The sequence below is a fragment of the Hippocampus bargibanti genome, linkage group LG01 (genome assembly GCF_051943395.1).
Source record: "Hippocampus bargibanti isolate YZ-2025 linkage group LG01, ASM5194339v1, whole genome shotgun sequence".
Lineage (NCBI taxonomy): Eukaryota > Metazoa > Chordata > Actinopteri > Syngnathiformes > Syngnathidae > Hippocampus > Hippocampus bargibanti.
The window spans coordinates 29,756,664-29,773,241 of record NC_142734.1 but is presented as its reverse complement, the minus strand read 5'-3'; the positions used below and the strand labels follow the sequence as shown (position 1 = coordinate 29,773,241).

General features: G+C 41.7%; 1 protein-coding gene across 1 annotated transcript; it reads right to left on the bottom strand.

The window, feature by feature from the left end:
- Positions 1–6,072: 6,072 nt before the first annotated feature.
- hes2.1 (hes family bHLH transcription factor 2, tandem duplicate 1) lies at positions 6,073–7,018 on the bottom strand. The gene is made up of 3 exons (XM_089002804.1): positions 6,890–7,018; positions 6,594–6,777; positions 6,073–6,499 (listed from the first exon to the last, which is right to left on the bottom strand). Exons 1-3 carry the CDS (start codon positions 6,977–6,979, stop codon positions 6,165–6,167), a joined length of 609 nt encoding a protein of 202 aa, XP_088858930.1. The 5' UTR covers positions 6,980–7,018; the 3' UTR covers positions 6,073–6,164.
- Between the last annotated feature and the right edge of the window lie 9,560 nt (positions 7,019–16,578).

The window sequence follows — 16,578 nt, the reverse complement described above, 5'->3', positions numbered from 1 at the left end:
GTTCTTCGTCCTTTCCGTTCTCGAGGTGTATCCTCGACAAGGTACTGGAGGAGAAGTGTTTCCAACTGCCACTCGCCGGGGTTTATATCCACGTCCAAGGCGTCGGTGCCCGTGCGTCACAGCGACGCCCCCAAGCCAACATCAAACGACGTGACTGGCCACGCATTGGACGAATTCAACAACAAAAAAGAAGCATCACGTTTATTAAGATTGCCATCTGTCCAGGATGCAAGCGTGAGAGCTTCTGTGCGTGTCTACATTATGATAAGCAAAAAAAAAAGGATAATCCACAGCCAGACGCCCATTGTGAAACGTATTTGCTTGCACACGAATAAGCAAAACACGTTTCGAAGTACGTTCAGATACTTATTTTATTCCACGCGTGTGGAAACATTGCTTAATTTCATATATTGCTTTGTTGGTCGTATTGAAAAACAACACAAACTGCCGTGCCATGTAAATGTCATTTGGCGTACTTACGCAGAGCCTCAAAACGTTCTAAAAATGAAACGAGGCCAATTTCCTGATTGTTTATACGTTGCACGGGCTATGCATTGTTTTGATTATACTTCATGTACTGTACTGTAAATATGCGTACCTTTAAGTGTATTATTAATTCTGATCGGTTTCTGTTTGAACATCATATTATTTCATATGAAGAATACATACATTATCTTCTTTTGTTTAATAATTGTTTCAACATGTTTTATGTTTGTATGTTCTGCTGTTGAAGAAAGTTAAACAGTAAGCGATTTCAGTTACATGCATGCATGGAGTTGTGTTTATGTTCAGTCGAAAGTTACACGGTAGACGTTGGAAAATGCTGCATGCGTAAAAATAATTCCATCTCTCCTTCTGCCCATTCGTAAAGTTGCACTTTCAATTCAAACAACGAACGCCTCAATTGAGATATACATCCCAGTCCACCTGTTACTACATGTAGTTTCGTTTGAGTTGAGTTCGATGTATTTTGGTTTCTTTAATTCCCACATGAATGTTTGTTTGTGTCAATACTTTTCAGGGTGACAAATAAATGAATACTGTACATGAAACAAAACGATTACAGCTCTCAAAATGGAAGTTTGCGTGCGTAGAAAAAGGTAACCAAAGGCAGCCAGACAGTTTCATGTTCCAATCGAATCGACGCCACACATGTGCACATAAACCCAAGCCAAGCTACATCCAAATAACATCTGCTCGTACATTTTGACAACAATAGTTTTGCATATGAGGTTTATGCAGTTCGAGCCGGAGGGGGCGACGTCTCAATACCTGTGGGGTGTTTAGTGCGTCACACTGCCAACGCTATACACAAGAAAGGCGCGGGGGTTGAAACGAAAAGAGGGCGAGGGGGTACAGGGGAGGGGTGTATTTGGGTGATTTATCAGTCCCAAGATGGGCACAATAAAGGTGATAGAAAAACAACGTCATTCCTCAAAAAAAATGTTATGAGTTTCTTGTGGAGCAATGGATCACATTCTCGACGGTATAAGATGTACATATTACATAATTCCTACTTTTTCACGTGTGTACTAAAACGCCAGTTTTTATTTCTAATGGTATCGAACGAGAACTGAATTGTATGACAAGCCATCAGATGCCGCTGCACTCGGGGGAACCACGCGTGCTGCACGCGCCACGGTGACCAGATGGTTCTTCCCCACCCCCCATTCTGAACAGCCGTCATTCTCCCTCCTTCGCCTGCGTCCACCTCGTCAACCCATTCTGGAGCGCCAAAATCGCAGCCACCATTCATTCCTATCACGTCCATCGTACAAACGGACACACACACACACACACACACACACACACACACACACACACACACACACACACACACACACACACACACACACACACACACACACACACACACACAAATGCATATACACATTCATACACACGACACATGATCCCCAAGCACTTTTAGCTTGGCTACCCCATCTGCATGTTTCTATAATGTGCAACTGTAACGAGTCGTGACCCCCCACTCCTCCCCCCCCCCCACACACACACCCCACACACACAAACACACACACACACACACACACAACAATGTGGAGATCCACATTTGTAGCTTCGAGAAGAAAGAAATTGGGCTTTTAGAGATTTGTGTTTGAGACAAAAATCCAAAAGTAACTGTCATGATGCCAAAAGAAATGTTAAAAAATTCGTGTTTTCTGGATTTTGGATGGGAGAAAGGTGCGCATTTCTCCCCATCCAAAACAGTCGAGTCGGGCGACCGCTAATTGTCTCTGAGAAGGTGATTGCAACCACCTGGGAATGGCCAGTTGCCATCGGGACCTGATTGGCCAGAAGCTCAGGTGACCTTTAAAACCAGACTGAGGAAGTCACTCCGTAGAGGAACAAGAGGAAGAAAGGACAGCCTACAGAGCCTACAGAGCCTACAGAGCCTACAGAGCCTACAGAGCCTACAGACCCTGGAGAGCCTGGAGAGCCTGGAGAGCAGTGTGACCTGTGGTCTGCCGAAAACCGACATCCACCACGCCTTCAAATAAAGAGAACTCAAAATATCCTTCCTGGTTCTGGCTGAGTGAACTTTTACCATCTTTCCACCTGCTTGCTGTCTCGCCCCAGGAACAGGAACACTGGACAAAACATCTGAATTCCATTTTTTGTTTCAATTCCATTGGACTCAGTCTATATTGTAAATGATGATAGATAGATAGATAGATAACACATGCAAATGAAATAAAAATAAACAAACACAAATAAATAAATGAATAATAATAATAATAAATGAATAACTAAACATTCCATTTATACAGTAAGTAAATAAAATAATAATAGCGGTGTGGTGACTGGTTAGCATATACTGTGTTGGCCTCACTGTGTGCAGGTACACAGTTCGATTCCAGTTCCAGCCGTTTTTCCCGGCAGGTGGAAACATAACACTCCATGCACAGGAGCCAGAATTGAACCTTGCACCTCTTCATTGTGAGGCAGACGTGCCAACCAGCTCACCACTGTGCCACCATAGCATTTATTGAATGAAATCCTGCAATGCTTCTTCATGAGTTTTTTCATAATATGACCACAAATCCAGTGTTTGATGTTTGTCTTCTATAACATCTTACATACACTGCATTATTATTTCCAGTGGCCTCTATGCAAAGATGAGCCCTTTGAAAAGCACACTCATTGCACGCGCCCCTCAGAATGCCGCTGGGATGGGGAGATTAATGGCAGGGAAGGGACTGCTGAGGGTGAGGGGGTGGCTGGAGGGGGTCCCACCTCTTCTCTCATTCTATGCCGTCGGTTAGAGTCCTCTTTTGTCTTTTCAAGTAAATTGGGCGTCTGTAACCCATCTGCACAGGCTGGATAACAGGGAAGCCTTTGTCTCTTGAGGTCCCGACACTTCAGAGGAATTAAGAATAACAGGCGTGCATGGGCAGATTTTGGGAAGAAGGAGAACCATACACGAGTAACACACCACCTGAATGTTTTCACTGTGTTGGTTCAAAGCCGCGTCTAGTTAAGAATGGGCGAGGCACGAATGGATACAAAATTGTTAAATTGCTGACGTAAGGACACAGTCAACCATTTTTGATCCTCATCCTCACGAGGGTGGTAATCATGCTGGAGCCTGTCCCAGCTGTCTTCGGGCAGTAGGTAGGGGGACACCCTGAACCGCTAGTCCTACCTTTCTGACAGAACCTTTTTGTGTTCACCTTGCCTGCTCTGAGTCACGAACTGCCACTCTGTCATGTGGTGTTCCGCAGGGCTCAATTTTGGGACCAATGTTGTTCTCACAATACCTGCTCCCATTGGGTTCCATATAAGGAATCATGGTATTTCCTTCCACTGCTATGCAGATGACTGTCAGATATGTCCCATTGAGTAAAAAAAAGACACTTTATCATGAAGGCCACTTTTATCCTGCCTGGAGGAAATCACAACGAAACTTCTTGAACTTCAATGAAAAAAAGACAGAAGTGATTCTGTTTCTTCCCAGTGGCCCATGTACATCTCATCCTGTATACTTGGGTCTCCCGGCTCCTTGTGTGAAGTCAACAGTCTCAAACTTGGGTATTAAACTGGACAGTGACTTTAGACTTGACCGACAAATTGGTTCTGTTGCTAAATCCAGCTTCTTTCATATTAGGCAACTGGCTAAAATAAAATAAAACATCTCCATTCTCATGAGCACCTTGAAACAGTCATTCATGCATTTGTCACTTCGGCTCAATGACTGCAATGCGCTTTATGTTGGAGTCAGCCAGCTGGTCCAGAATGCTGCTGCTCGCCTCTTGACTGGTACTCGTAAGATTGTAAGGGATCACATAACTCCTACTCTAGCACCCCTTCACTGGCTCCTTATGCATTTTAGAGTTCTTTTCAAGATCTTATTATTTGTTTTCAAATCTTCAAATGGCCTCGCTCCTCCTTACCTCTCCGAGCTCATCCACACCTACGCACCTTCCCGGTGCCTGAGGTCTGCTGACAAGCCATATTAGATGCGGCAAAAACTAAACAGAAGCTCAGAGGGGATGGAGCCTTCTACGTTGCTGGTCCCACTCTCTGCAATGACCTTCCACTGAACATTTGGTTAAGCGCCCTCGCTGCCCATCATTAAAACCCGCCTTAGTACACACTTGTACTCTTTGGCATTTGACTCAGCATGATTCAGACTTGACTCAAAATGAATCATTGCAGTTCATGTTGTTTGATTGTTTGGGTAAATGATTTGGTACAGATATAAAATTGGACATCATCAGTCTAACAATGAAACTGGAGACCGTGATGAGGAATGATTTTGCTGAGGGGTATAAGGTAGAGAATGAAGAGAAGAGGACCAACCACAGAACCCTGGGGGACACCTTAGGGCGCTGGGGCTGTGTGGGAAGGGCAGTTGTTGATGAGTATGAATTATTTCCTGTCTGTAAGGTATGAGCGAAGCCGGTTGACGACTTTGTCGGTGATGTTTAGGGATTGAGAGCAACAGAGTAGAATGGAGTGGTTGATGGTGTCAAAGGCAGCCGTTTGGTCGAGAAGCATGAGGATGGAGAGTAGGCTGGAATCAGAGGAGAGGAGGAGGTCATTGGTGATTTTGAAGAGGGCTGTTTCAGTGCTGTTTTGGGTGCGGAATGCAGATTGAAATTGTTCAAAGAGGTGATTATTGTCTAGATAGGTTTAAATTTGAGTTGCAATGGCACGTTCCATGACTTCCGAGTGAAGTTGCCGTGTCTTCTCAGCGATAATTCTACCTAGTTCCTCATCAATTGTGTTCTGTTTAGCTGGGTTGATATATTTTTGCATAAAGTGTCTCAAGGAGCCCTGGGTTGTACATCTTGGAAGTTGTGATATTGTAACATCAACAGATGCAGGGAGACACACTAGAAACATCATTAATAGCTGGTATTTGTTTTACGACGTCTTTCTTTCTTTTTTTGTTTGTTTATGTATTTTATCCATTTATTTACTATATATGTATTTATTTATTTATATATTTATTGGTGTATTTTTCTTTTTCACACTTGCATATGAATGTCACAAAACTGTTGCATGAAATGTTGTGGCAAGTGTAACAGACTGGAGCTGTTTTGGGTTAGTGGTTGGGTGGTGGTGGGGTGGGGCAAGGGATATGTGCCCAGTCATCCACGCATTGACCTCAGCTTTCTTCCCACCGAATTGGCGGCAAACGCAACAAGGCGTCTCAGCAACAATAGAGCAGCTGCTCTCACCATCAATGGGTGCGGGTGACAACATTCCACTATTTTTATGACATAAAAAAATCCAACAAACAATTCCCGTGTGTTGTTTTTCTTCGTTTATTGTCAGCGACACATTTCAAACGTCACATTTCAACATGTTTATTGAACACATAGTGTTTACGGACATTTTTTTTTTTTTGCACAGACCAAAATACTTTTAAGTCCATCGTGCAAACCTCCAACCGAGTAACCCTTTGGGTTTTACAAAAGTGTTGCCCACAACCCGTGCCTTTGAAACCCCAAAGAGGATTGCAATAATATAACTTAGCAAAAAAAAAATACAGTTTCTATGTATAGGTCCTGTGCTCTATTTTACCCGAGAATGAACCAGCTGCTGTAGAACATCAGCATCTCCCACAATCATCTTAATTGTTACGCCAAGTGGATCTTCTCCAAATAAATAAATCGTGAAACAAGTGTCAAGTCTATCTACCAGGGCCTCCACATGTCTGCGCTGACAGCAGCCGGGACTTGTTGCTCCTCACGGGGGGTCGGGGGCGCCGGCTGAGATGGATGCTGGCTCTCTGGCGTTGTGGAGCTCAAACCGGATTTGAGGCTCAGTAGCCTCTGTTGGATGTGGGGGATAGCCCTCGAGGTCTGTGCGCAGCAGTTGAGGCAGGACGGGTTGACTGTGGCGGACATGGAGCGCTGCACAAAGTCCCCCACCCGCTCTCGTGCGTCTTGGTTAAGGCTGCTTTGAGGGAGGAGGGTGGAGACCCTCTGGAGGCACTCTTTGTAACCTTCTCTGTAACTTTCCGCGGGGTCTGAATCGGAAGGAAAGACATCCATTAACATCACTTTTTGGGATGCTGATTATTTTATTTTTATTATTTGTGATGCAGATATATGCAATCTCACCTTTTGTGGGAGACCCTGGAAGGTCTTTGAGGAAGCGGACGGTCATTTCCAGGATATCCGCTTTCTCCAACCTGGAGTAACGCGCGTTGTCTTTTCCAACCAGGGGCAGTATGAGACTCTTCAGATGATTCAGGCTGTCATTGATGCGAGCTCGTCTTCTTTTCTCCAGAAGAGGCTTGAGAGTCTGGGCAGGGGGAGGGGTCATGAAGGATGTTATTCGATAGCACTGTTTGCACAAGTTATCATGAAAAATGTCATGCGGGCATGCATGCATGCAGTGATTTTCTTGTTCTTACCTTTCTGAGCTCGTGGGCTTGTTTCCTCTGGGCCACAGTGGAGGTACGGGGGAAAGGCTGGCTGGCCTCGGAAGGGATGCTCGGACTCATTATTTTTTGGGGGGAGGGGGTGGCTTGTGCTTGTGAGAAGTGTTCGAATCGGGAACTGTGAGTGTGCAACGGAGCTGTGCGGTCTTCTATTTATGTGGCCCTGGCGCGTCACGGGGGTGGGGCAAGAGTCTGCGCGCGGTTTGAATATGGAGCGCAAGGGGGTGCGGGTGCAAGCCAGTCGGGGGAAAAAATAATTACATGTACCCCACTCTGTAGGGGCCATCTGTCCTTGTCGGATTCTCTGTGCGACCAAATCAAGCGCTGGTGTGATTGAGAATTCGAACACAAGGAGATGTTTTTTGTTCATTTTATGATTTTGTTGTTAATATATTTGCCGCCAATATTGTCATTGGTTGACTTGACAATAAAAATATAATTAATTTGGGTTTGTTGTTTTTGTGAAGTTGTTTAATGTTTCTATCTGAATCTTCGTGTTTTTTGTTAAAATCCTCTTCAATACTTTATTCATGATATTTTTGTTATGATCACTTCCGATTTGTGTCACGTGTTTCGATGTGCCAAAAGCAGGCAGAAAACCGGGGAAATTGCGAGATAAATCATCAAGGGAACGATAAGTCTACGTCATTAAAGTTTCTCTATTTTCGATTTACAAGTTGCAGACGACAAGTTGTTTATTTGCTTATTCACTGTATAGCTTGTCGAACATATTGTAGTAATGTAGATTGTTGTTTTAAATGTCTTCAGTTTTCACGGTGTTCCATAATAAACGTGTTTGGGCATCAGTACGACGCGTCATCCTTAATTGACTGGGGTAGATACAGTTCAAATATGTATTTCATATTTGCAGACGACTGAACAGAAAAACCAACTTTTGTTGCGAAAAACGACTGCCTTATTTTTAAATTCATCATCCCACACACACAAAGTCTCATATGTGCGACAGACAAATTCGTATATCAACAAATCCATCTGGGTCACATAAAAATATTCTGTTGTGTTATATAATATCCTCCAAGTTAGTGTGTATATCCATAATAAGACAAAATGAACACACATACGCACAGGGATTATCATTTTTTTACAAGATGGTAAAACTAAAGTATTCCTAAAATGCATGCATCCATGCACCCATCCCACGCATCTAACTAACATCTGCCCCTACCCCCCAAAAAAGAAGATTTTTACAATGCTACCAACATGGTGCTTTACCTGCATGGACACAGCTGGTGGTTGTGCTAGGGGGTGAGTGTGAGGGGGGCATGTTATCACACAAGTAACGCCGAGTTTCAGCGTTGCACACACACACAAAACACAAAACACACGAATCCATCATTGCAGTTGGGGGAAGGGGTATAGGCCCACTTGATTTGCATGAACCCAAAACGTTATGGGGGTGTCGGCAGAGCAGTCGTGACAAGTAACGAAATGGGCTAAAGGCAGAGTTTTAAAAAAAGTTTCATGTGCGCTTCAAAAAGTCTTTACGTGCATGTTTGTGTTCATGTGAAAATATCAAAGTCGAGAGCATAGTATTTGGGGTTTTATGGGCGGCATAATATATTATGGGCGCTTATATTCAACTATTTGTTCTTCTACTTGTCCTTTTCATGTTTTTAATGCAATCGTGAGACGAATAATTGTTTCTGGTCTTATGTTTCATCTCCACTTAAATGAAGAAAACGCTTCATATCCGCAAGATATAAAATTTGAATTCATATGAAGTTAAAATGCATCGGTTGAGATGTCGTTGTAAGGTAAATGTTGCGATATACGTTTGCATCATCGCTGCAGTGCACGAGCTGCCAGTGGATTCACGCGTTCGGCACGCGCCAAAAGCACGCGACAGATGGGAAGCCACAGTTTGAATCGGCCGCCACCCCCGTCGCCCCCACCCTCTTTTTTTGCCTCCCAATTGTGCTTCGGCAAGCCCCTGGGCCCCCACCCCCAGACGCATCATTCCGGATCGGCTCTTGTCCCGAGGGAACCTTCATGGAGGATCGTGGAAAGAGAACTGCAAATGTAGTGCAAGTTCGACTTGCTGTACGAATTAACGTTTGACTAAATGTTGTATTGAATGACACGAACATTATTTTGCACACATTTTTTTGCAGTAGAATAAAATGCCAATTTAGGTACAGAGTCAAAATGACGGCTTAATGTGACACATGACTTTCATTGCACACATGTTCTCTTTTTTTGTTCATAGTACAGTTACATGTATTCGATCTGTAAAACTTTCCAGGAGAATACGGAGCATTTTATTATGAATTATGTATGTATGTATGTATATATGTATGTATGTATGTATGTATGTATGTATGTATGTATGTATGTATGTATGTATGTATGTATGTATGTATGTATGTATGTATGTATGAATTTCTTTCTTTCTTTCTCTCTTTCTTTTTTTATGTATTTATTTATTTATTTATTTATTTATTTATTTATTTATTTATTTATTTATTTACTTATGTGTATATTTATTTTTTGTTACATTTCATGAATGACTCGGTGATTCTAAAGTACATTTACACTGGAGAGACAATTAGCTTGAGGGGTACAAAGCTCGTCTGCAAGCTGTCCTGGCCAGGAGCTGCATCGTTTTGCACGCGTCTTGTCCTCCGACTGGACACCAACTAACTGCCAAGTCCAGTCTGCATGGGAACGGGTCCCTTTAAGTGAAGCAACGTATTAAAAATGAGGGGGAGAGTAGGGTTTCGTTTTGAAGTTTTTTGGTGGCCTAGTTTCAGCGTGGGTATCCATCTGTGCAAGTCTTTGTTGAACGACAATCTGAGTTGTTGACAAGTTGAATTGTGAGGGTCTTCCGGTGACTCATAAAGGGGCGGGGGTGACGGCATTTGTATTTGTTATCTAGATAAGCTATAGCATTTCATGCCACAACAATTGGGGATATAAATATATCAATACCAAATGTCGTTATATATATTTAACTCTATCATGGACAGCGCTTATTACAGAGACGGTTTACAATATTATCAGGCGACATGGGTGCTTGAACGGGTTAAAATGATCTTGCGTTCTAAAGTGCAGCTTAAGTGGAGTGAAGCCGCATTTGTGTACAGTATACACTACAATATGTATGTGCAACCTGTTGATTTTGAAGGAGCTTAAACATTTTAGCAGGATGAGTGACGTGATCGATATCTGGAACCGCGGCATGATGAATTGGCGTGTGAAATAATCAAAAACGGTGGCATATATCCGGAAACCTTTTCTTCAAATAATATGTCACTTTAAACAAAAGCCCATATTAGTTGTGTTAAGTTCATACTGTCTACTTGTTATCTAATTAACAACCGATTCTTTTCTTTCAGACAGCGGCTTTTTATGTGTTCGATTACCTTACATGTTTCGGCGTATACTTCCGCCTTCGTCAGAGTGTCACGGAAGCCCGTATTGACAGAAGAGTCTCATTGGCCTTTACAATGCTGCAGTTGATAAATATTGACGACCGATCTTCTTCTTTTCCTTTTGGCTTTTCCCTTCTAGGGGTCGCCACAAGCGAATCAGTGTCCTCCATCTTCAGATGTTTGATTCGCATGTTTGTTTTGGCCAAGCTTTTACGTCGTATGCCCTTCCTGACACAACCCTCTGTATTTATCCGGGCTTGGGACCGGCGCAAGACACTGGCTTGTGTCCCCTTGTGGCTATACAGAACAGGCAACTCTATGAACTTAATCATGATTAAGGCGCTCAGTAAAAGCCTCCCAAACAAAATGGTTATTTTACCCCGAAAAAGTGGCGCTGATATATATAGGGAAAGAGAACAGCCAGATATCAACAGATAACTCTCTATCAGTGTCAAAAATTATTTGAAATATACTTGAAAATACATTTTCCCTTGTTTTGTGTAGTAGCCTATATTGAAAAAATGTAATGGAAAAGGAAAAAAAAACTTTTTGAAATGCTGTTATCGCTTGCCGTGCCATGCACACAATTGTATGACAACCTATCAAATTGGACCAAAGGGCTTCCCAAGCCTAAAACAACGCCACGACCACCAAACATCTGCTGTACCACTTTTGTTTGTAGTTTGAACGTGAAATGACATGTAGAAAAGCGATTTAAGTCAAATGTCTGTCAAATATTTTGCAAAAGTCGAGTATAGTATTTTTTAAATTTAAAATATTTTTTTTGCTATGTTTTCAGGGGAGGTTGTGTGAATATGTGTGTGCGTGTGTGTGTGTGTGTGTGTGTGTGTGTGTGTGTGTGTGTGTGTGTGTGTGTGTGTGTGTGTGTGTGTGTGTGTGTTTGTGCATGCAAATGTACAAATTACTTAATCTGTTGCTTATAGGGATTTGTTTTCAAAATTTGAAATTGTAATATTAAATGAAACATGGATGTATTCAAAACCTACCTATTTAAAAAAGTTACGTCCTGTATAGAAGTTTTAATGTATTCGTTTGAATTGTTGAAGTGAGTGGAATATTAAAGAGTCTAATTGCTCTTTAGAATATACATTATGTAGTCTCTCTCCATGAATGATGAGGTAAAGCCTTGGTGGAGGTATTTCTGCTCTAAATGGAAACCATTAAAAATGCAATTGAAGCAACTCAAGAGGTGAAAATAGAGAGAGAAAAATCACCAAATAATGTGTGGATAGATTTAACAATGCACAAAACATATTGCGTGACCTTGAAAGTCGGCTTGATATGCCCTGCAGACGCAAAGTGAAGCTAGGCTGACGTGTAGCGTGGGTTGCGTGTTGGCCACGCAATCAAATTCACCTGAGCATTAGTAGGATCGAGGGAGAGTCCAGACAGGATTTTGAATCTTTCAAAAGATGGCTCGCCAAGCCAAAAGCCAAGCGAGTGACGCAACTCAACATCTGGTGGTGGTGCTGCTGCATACGTCGACGCAAATAAGACAGCTCTTTAAGTTTTCAACATTTACGACTGAAATGTGGTTACTTTTGATTCTAGTTTCATTGCAAAAATTGTAATTTCAGTTTGTTGTTGTTGTTGTTGTTGTTGTTTTTTTTTTTTTTGGGGGGGGGGGGGGGGGGGATTCTGTTCCCCTCCATTGTGCAGTGTTTTGAAGAGCACGGGGACAGCACGAGCAATCCGCACACGAAAAGCAGCAGATCGTTTCGACCATCCACAGAGTTTGACCGGGGCCATTAAGAGCTACCCGGTGGGGCGTGAACGGGTGTTTTCGGGTCCTTCTAATTTATCATGCAAAAATATAAAGATAGTCAAACTTAGAGTAAGTCCAAAGTCTAATGTAAATGTAGCATTTTCACGGGTATTTTAATGGTCTCCAATAAATTGTGCTCATTTCAGATGACCATGCAAATAGTTATTTTGAATGTAACGTTTATTAATTAGTGAGGTATATTTTTAATTACACTTTAGGTGAACAATGTTCATCCAAAAGAGAAATAAATAAATAAATAAATAAATAAATAAATAAATAAATAAATAAATAAATAAATAAACACACGACTAAACAAACATACAAGCAAACTATAAACACATCAATGAAAAATAAACAATTAAATGAATAAATAAATGTACACATGAATAAATAAGTAGAAAATGAAAGAATAAATAAATGAACCAAAAGATAAATCAATGAATGATAAATGAAGACTCTTTGAAAAGTGCCCATTTCGTCTTGGCAACAGCAGAGAGTTTGATTCGCATCGTGTTCTTTCATCTAATTTAGTCAAACGAATGCGATAAAATAAATAAATAAATTTTGCGATAAATTTACATTTTTTTGCGATAAATTTACATTTTTAAATGTTGAATTATAGAATGAATATGCAGTTTTTGTACTGCAGTCGGACAGAGCCTCGAGGCGAGCAGTGAAGGGGGCGTGGCCACAGTGAATGTGTACGCCCACAGAGAAGAAGGCGTCCGGGGTGGATGATCCACGAGAATCTTGTGGAAAAGGATGCTCAGTATGAAGGCAGCCTTCAAAGTGAGACGACTACCAAAAATGCCCCGCTGCAAGAACGCGCTGTGGTAAGTTGCAAATATTCGCAAACCATGACGCAATGCACAATTAAATTGCTTTTGTGCTTGTTGGGTGTATTTATAGCTCTTAATGTTACTTCCTGGTTGAGTGAGCATTGGCTGGCGGGTCTGTCTGCCGCTGCTCACATGCAGAAAAACTTAACATGTGACTGTCAGGTTACCTTGAGGGTTTTGGAAAGCGGCTATAAATGAAATGTATTATTATTATTCATAATTTTCAATTTGGACTCACTGCCGCTTGATGAACGTACCATGTGGCCGTAAAGGAGACACGTAGCTCGTTTGTATTTGTTGACACACCCTTAACCCTTGATTGAAAATGCGCCATCAGCAATACGCGAAACTGAATGCATGGATCGAAATAACTAAGACTACTTGACTGACATTTTAATCTAAAGGGCTTGCATCTCAATTGCATGCGCTGTCAAGTGGGCGTGTGCCGAATGAGCGCGACTGAGTGTAAGAAAATCTCACTGTGGCAATTCACACTGCAGAACACTGTTGACCCGCTTGCCGGTGGGGATGGTGACACGTGACGCCAACGTGGAGACTTCAAGGGACCCTTCAAGGTGTGTGACAGACCTGCCCGACTCGATTGAAGATATTCTGGTGCATGGTTTGGTTTTTGTGATGAAGTAAATTTCACTGATGATGTCATAAATCATATTCCTTATTAGACCTTCGCAATTGGCTAGTAAGATATCTTCCAGTTAACCTAAATGATCAAAAATGTACAAACAATATCAGTGTAGAACAAATATGTTGTTTAATAATTGACTTCACAGTGCTATGTGAAAATTGAATACCATCCCTATCATTTATATTCACTTAATCCCCTTCCTCCAAATGAATATGATGAAACACAATAAAATCATTTTCAAAAAGTAGCTTTACTTTTACATTCAGCAGATCGAAGCATAAATAATCAACTTTTAGACGCATGGGGTGCAAGGAAGAGATGAGTGAATAAAGAGCTTTTTCTATGCGTGTCATTGTGTTTTTTTATTGTTTTTTTTAATAAAGATTGTTTGGTGTGGTCTCTTTTATTTGTACGGTTGGCGTCAGCTCATTGTCGGCTTTATACTTCCTAAACAGATGTGAAAACTTGGTAGACACTCTTTTGTTTAGTAAGGACGAGACGAGAATAATCCAGCGCTTTGCATAACTTGTTCCATTAATTAAACGGTAGACAGGATGGGCCACAATGGAGGAGAGTGTGGCACGCGCCAAACAGCTGCGCTCTGCAGATGGACAAAATGATTAGAGAGAACGTAGTCCTGTCACGAAATATTCATTCGTCACTAATGGCCGCCATACACACGAAAATTTGAATTTAAAGACAGTCGACTTTTGTTTAGTGAGTTTCCCTGACCTCCGAAATCAAACGGTCCAATGAGATCGACCGAAATTGGGGCGTCCGTTCGAAATGGTCCCGATCACAAGCATGGCAGAGCAGAGAGACCTCAAACCGGAAATGGCCCGATTTGAACGTTCCCGCGTACTGGCGGTAGCAGATGTGCGTACACAAAAGAATCGCGGGGGGTGGGAACATACGCCCTTGGAATAATGAAGTGAAATTTGAATAACTGTCGCGAGCCTGACGCGTGCAAGGCATCCCCAGCGTTCCCAGACGCGGTGGAGCATAATCGTCCGTTGGCTTTCCCATGAACACGTCGACGCGATTAAACCACATCATTTTGGCTTTCTGGTGGGACGCAAGAAGCCTATTATATTATTCAAAAATGTAAAAACGTCATATAAAACAATACAATATTTAAAAAGACTTACTATTTACAGGCCGTTACGATGTCGTTTTGATTTAGGTATTTATTGACAAAAGTTATCGAAAACATTTCATTTAAATGTATTAAAGAATTTCAATCGGGAAAGTGTTTACAGCTTGAATGTATTTTTGAAAATAAATCAAGTTGCCGTGCTCACTTAACCGCGTTTGGGGGAAAGTCGGTGTAGGGGTGCATTGTACTGTTCTATGCCATGTTCGATAGAAACCTTATAAAATAAATATTAACTCACAAATACGATGGTTAAACCGCACAGACGCGTTATTTTCCACACCAACAGACAAATGTGGTGGTTACCAGATCTAGTGTGAACATACTTCCCCTCGTATACATTTTTATAAGACCATTTTAGAAAAGTGTCAATGTCTACGAATACTCTTCCCGATGTCGAAATTTACCATTAATTATGTGTGCTCGTGAATCTCACCAGGGAGCACTTATTGGCCATTTTCTTGTACAATTAGTCAAGGCTCTCGTGGGAAACACAGCCCCCCCCCCTTTCGAACCCCCTCCCGCGGGTTCCCACTGGAGCAAGGTGAAAATGACAGTTGGGCCTGTGTGACAGATGGTGCGGAGAGGCACGCGTCGGGCACGAGTCTCATATATTAACCCCCCGAATCACACACCAGCTCCAACCCACACCCAAATGCATCCTGACCCCACCATGTACAATAATGTGACTGGCTTCGGAAGCAGGGGTGGAAGAAAAGACAATTTTTGTACTACCAATATAAGCCTTTTAAAATTAAAGTGAATAATTGAACCCAAAGTCATAGTCTTTACGTTTCATAAGCATTTCATAAGTAGCGCAGCAGCACAAATTCTTAAACGGTAGTTTGCCTTTACTTGATCTTAGATGACATGTGACATACACGTTTCATAATATATACAGTGGTGATAGATTTGGAATTATACTCTCGAAAAAAAACACATTTTAAAAAAGCAAATCAATGCCCATGAGTGATGTAACGTTTGCTTGGAGAAATCCTTTCCAATTATGCTTCTGTGAATATACTGTACAGTATTTAGCTTTCCTGCCACCGTTTGGTGACACAAAGAATTACAAGACCCCGATGAACAATGAAGCAGGTGGCCAGGTTCCATCGTGTTCAAAATGTTTTGTTTGCACTTAGGCGAGGCAAACCTAAACGTGTGAGGATCACATTATATACTTACGAACAAGGAAACACACAGCATTGTTTTTAAGTGGCTGGCCATTTCAAATTCTGTCATGTTAATCAAATTATTCCTGGGCGAATTTAAGCGATGCATCATTTTGGAATTTGCTAGTTTATGGCGATGTTTCACCTGATGAATTGTACTTTTTCACTACTGTGCCAGGCCACGGAACTTTGATTTACTGAAAAGAAAAAATATTTTCATAGTTTCATTTTGTCACAAACTGAATCTATATGCCTAAGGAGGATGACCAAAGGAAGAAAAAAATCTAAATCTTATCGCTCATAAAACGTTGGCTTTAAATAGTTTGTCACTTCAACCGGAAGTAAGGAACATACCATTTTAGTCGGTGCGAAAAGAATGCACAATACATTCGACAAACAAGAACATTGACTCAAACGACAAGCAAATTGATGCCTATCTTCCATACATACAGTACATGAGTGAGTACGCTGGCACAGCCATATAATGACAAATGAATTACGGTTGTTGTTTTAATTCCAGAGAAAGAAACGATATTTTGGTCAACCAAAAAATGACATGGTTTGTCCCTCAGACTTTTCGGGTTAATAGATTTCGCACTGTCGCTTTAACTGGTGAGCCGATTTTCCCAAACGCAACTAACCTATAACAAGCTCAGCGATCCTCCCCCTGATGG

Excerpts from the sequence above, each read along its gene's own strand:
- hes2.1 (XM_089002804.1), bottom strand. The coding sequence starts at position 6,979 with ATGAGTCCGAGCATCCCTTCCGAGGCCAGCCAGCCTTTCCCCCGTACC. Across the intron at positions 6,778-6,889 it reads AAGCCCACGAGCTCAGAAAG|ACTCTCAAGCCTCTTCTGGA; the intron begins GTAAGAACAAGA and ends CCCCCTGCCCAG. Across the intron at positions 6,500-6,593 it reads TCCAGGGTCTCCCACAAAAG|ACCCCGCGGAAAGTTACAGA; the intron begins GTGAGATTGCAT and ends CTTCCGATTCAG.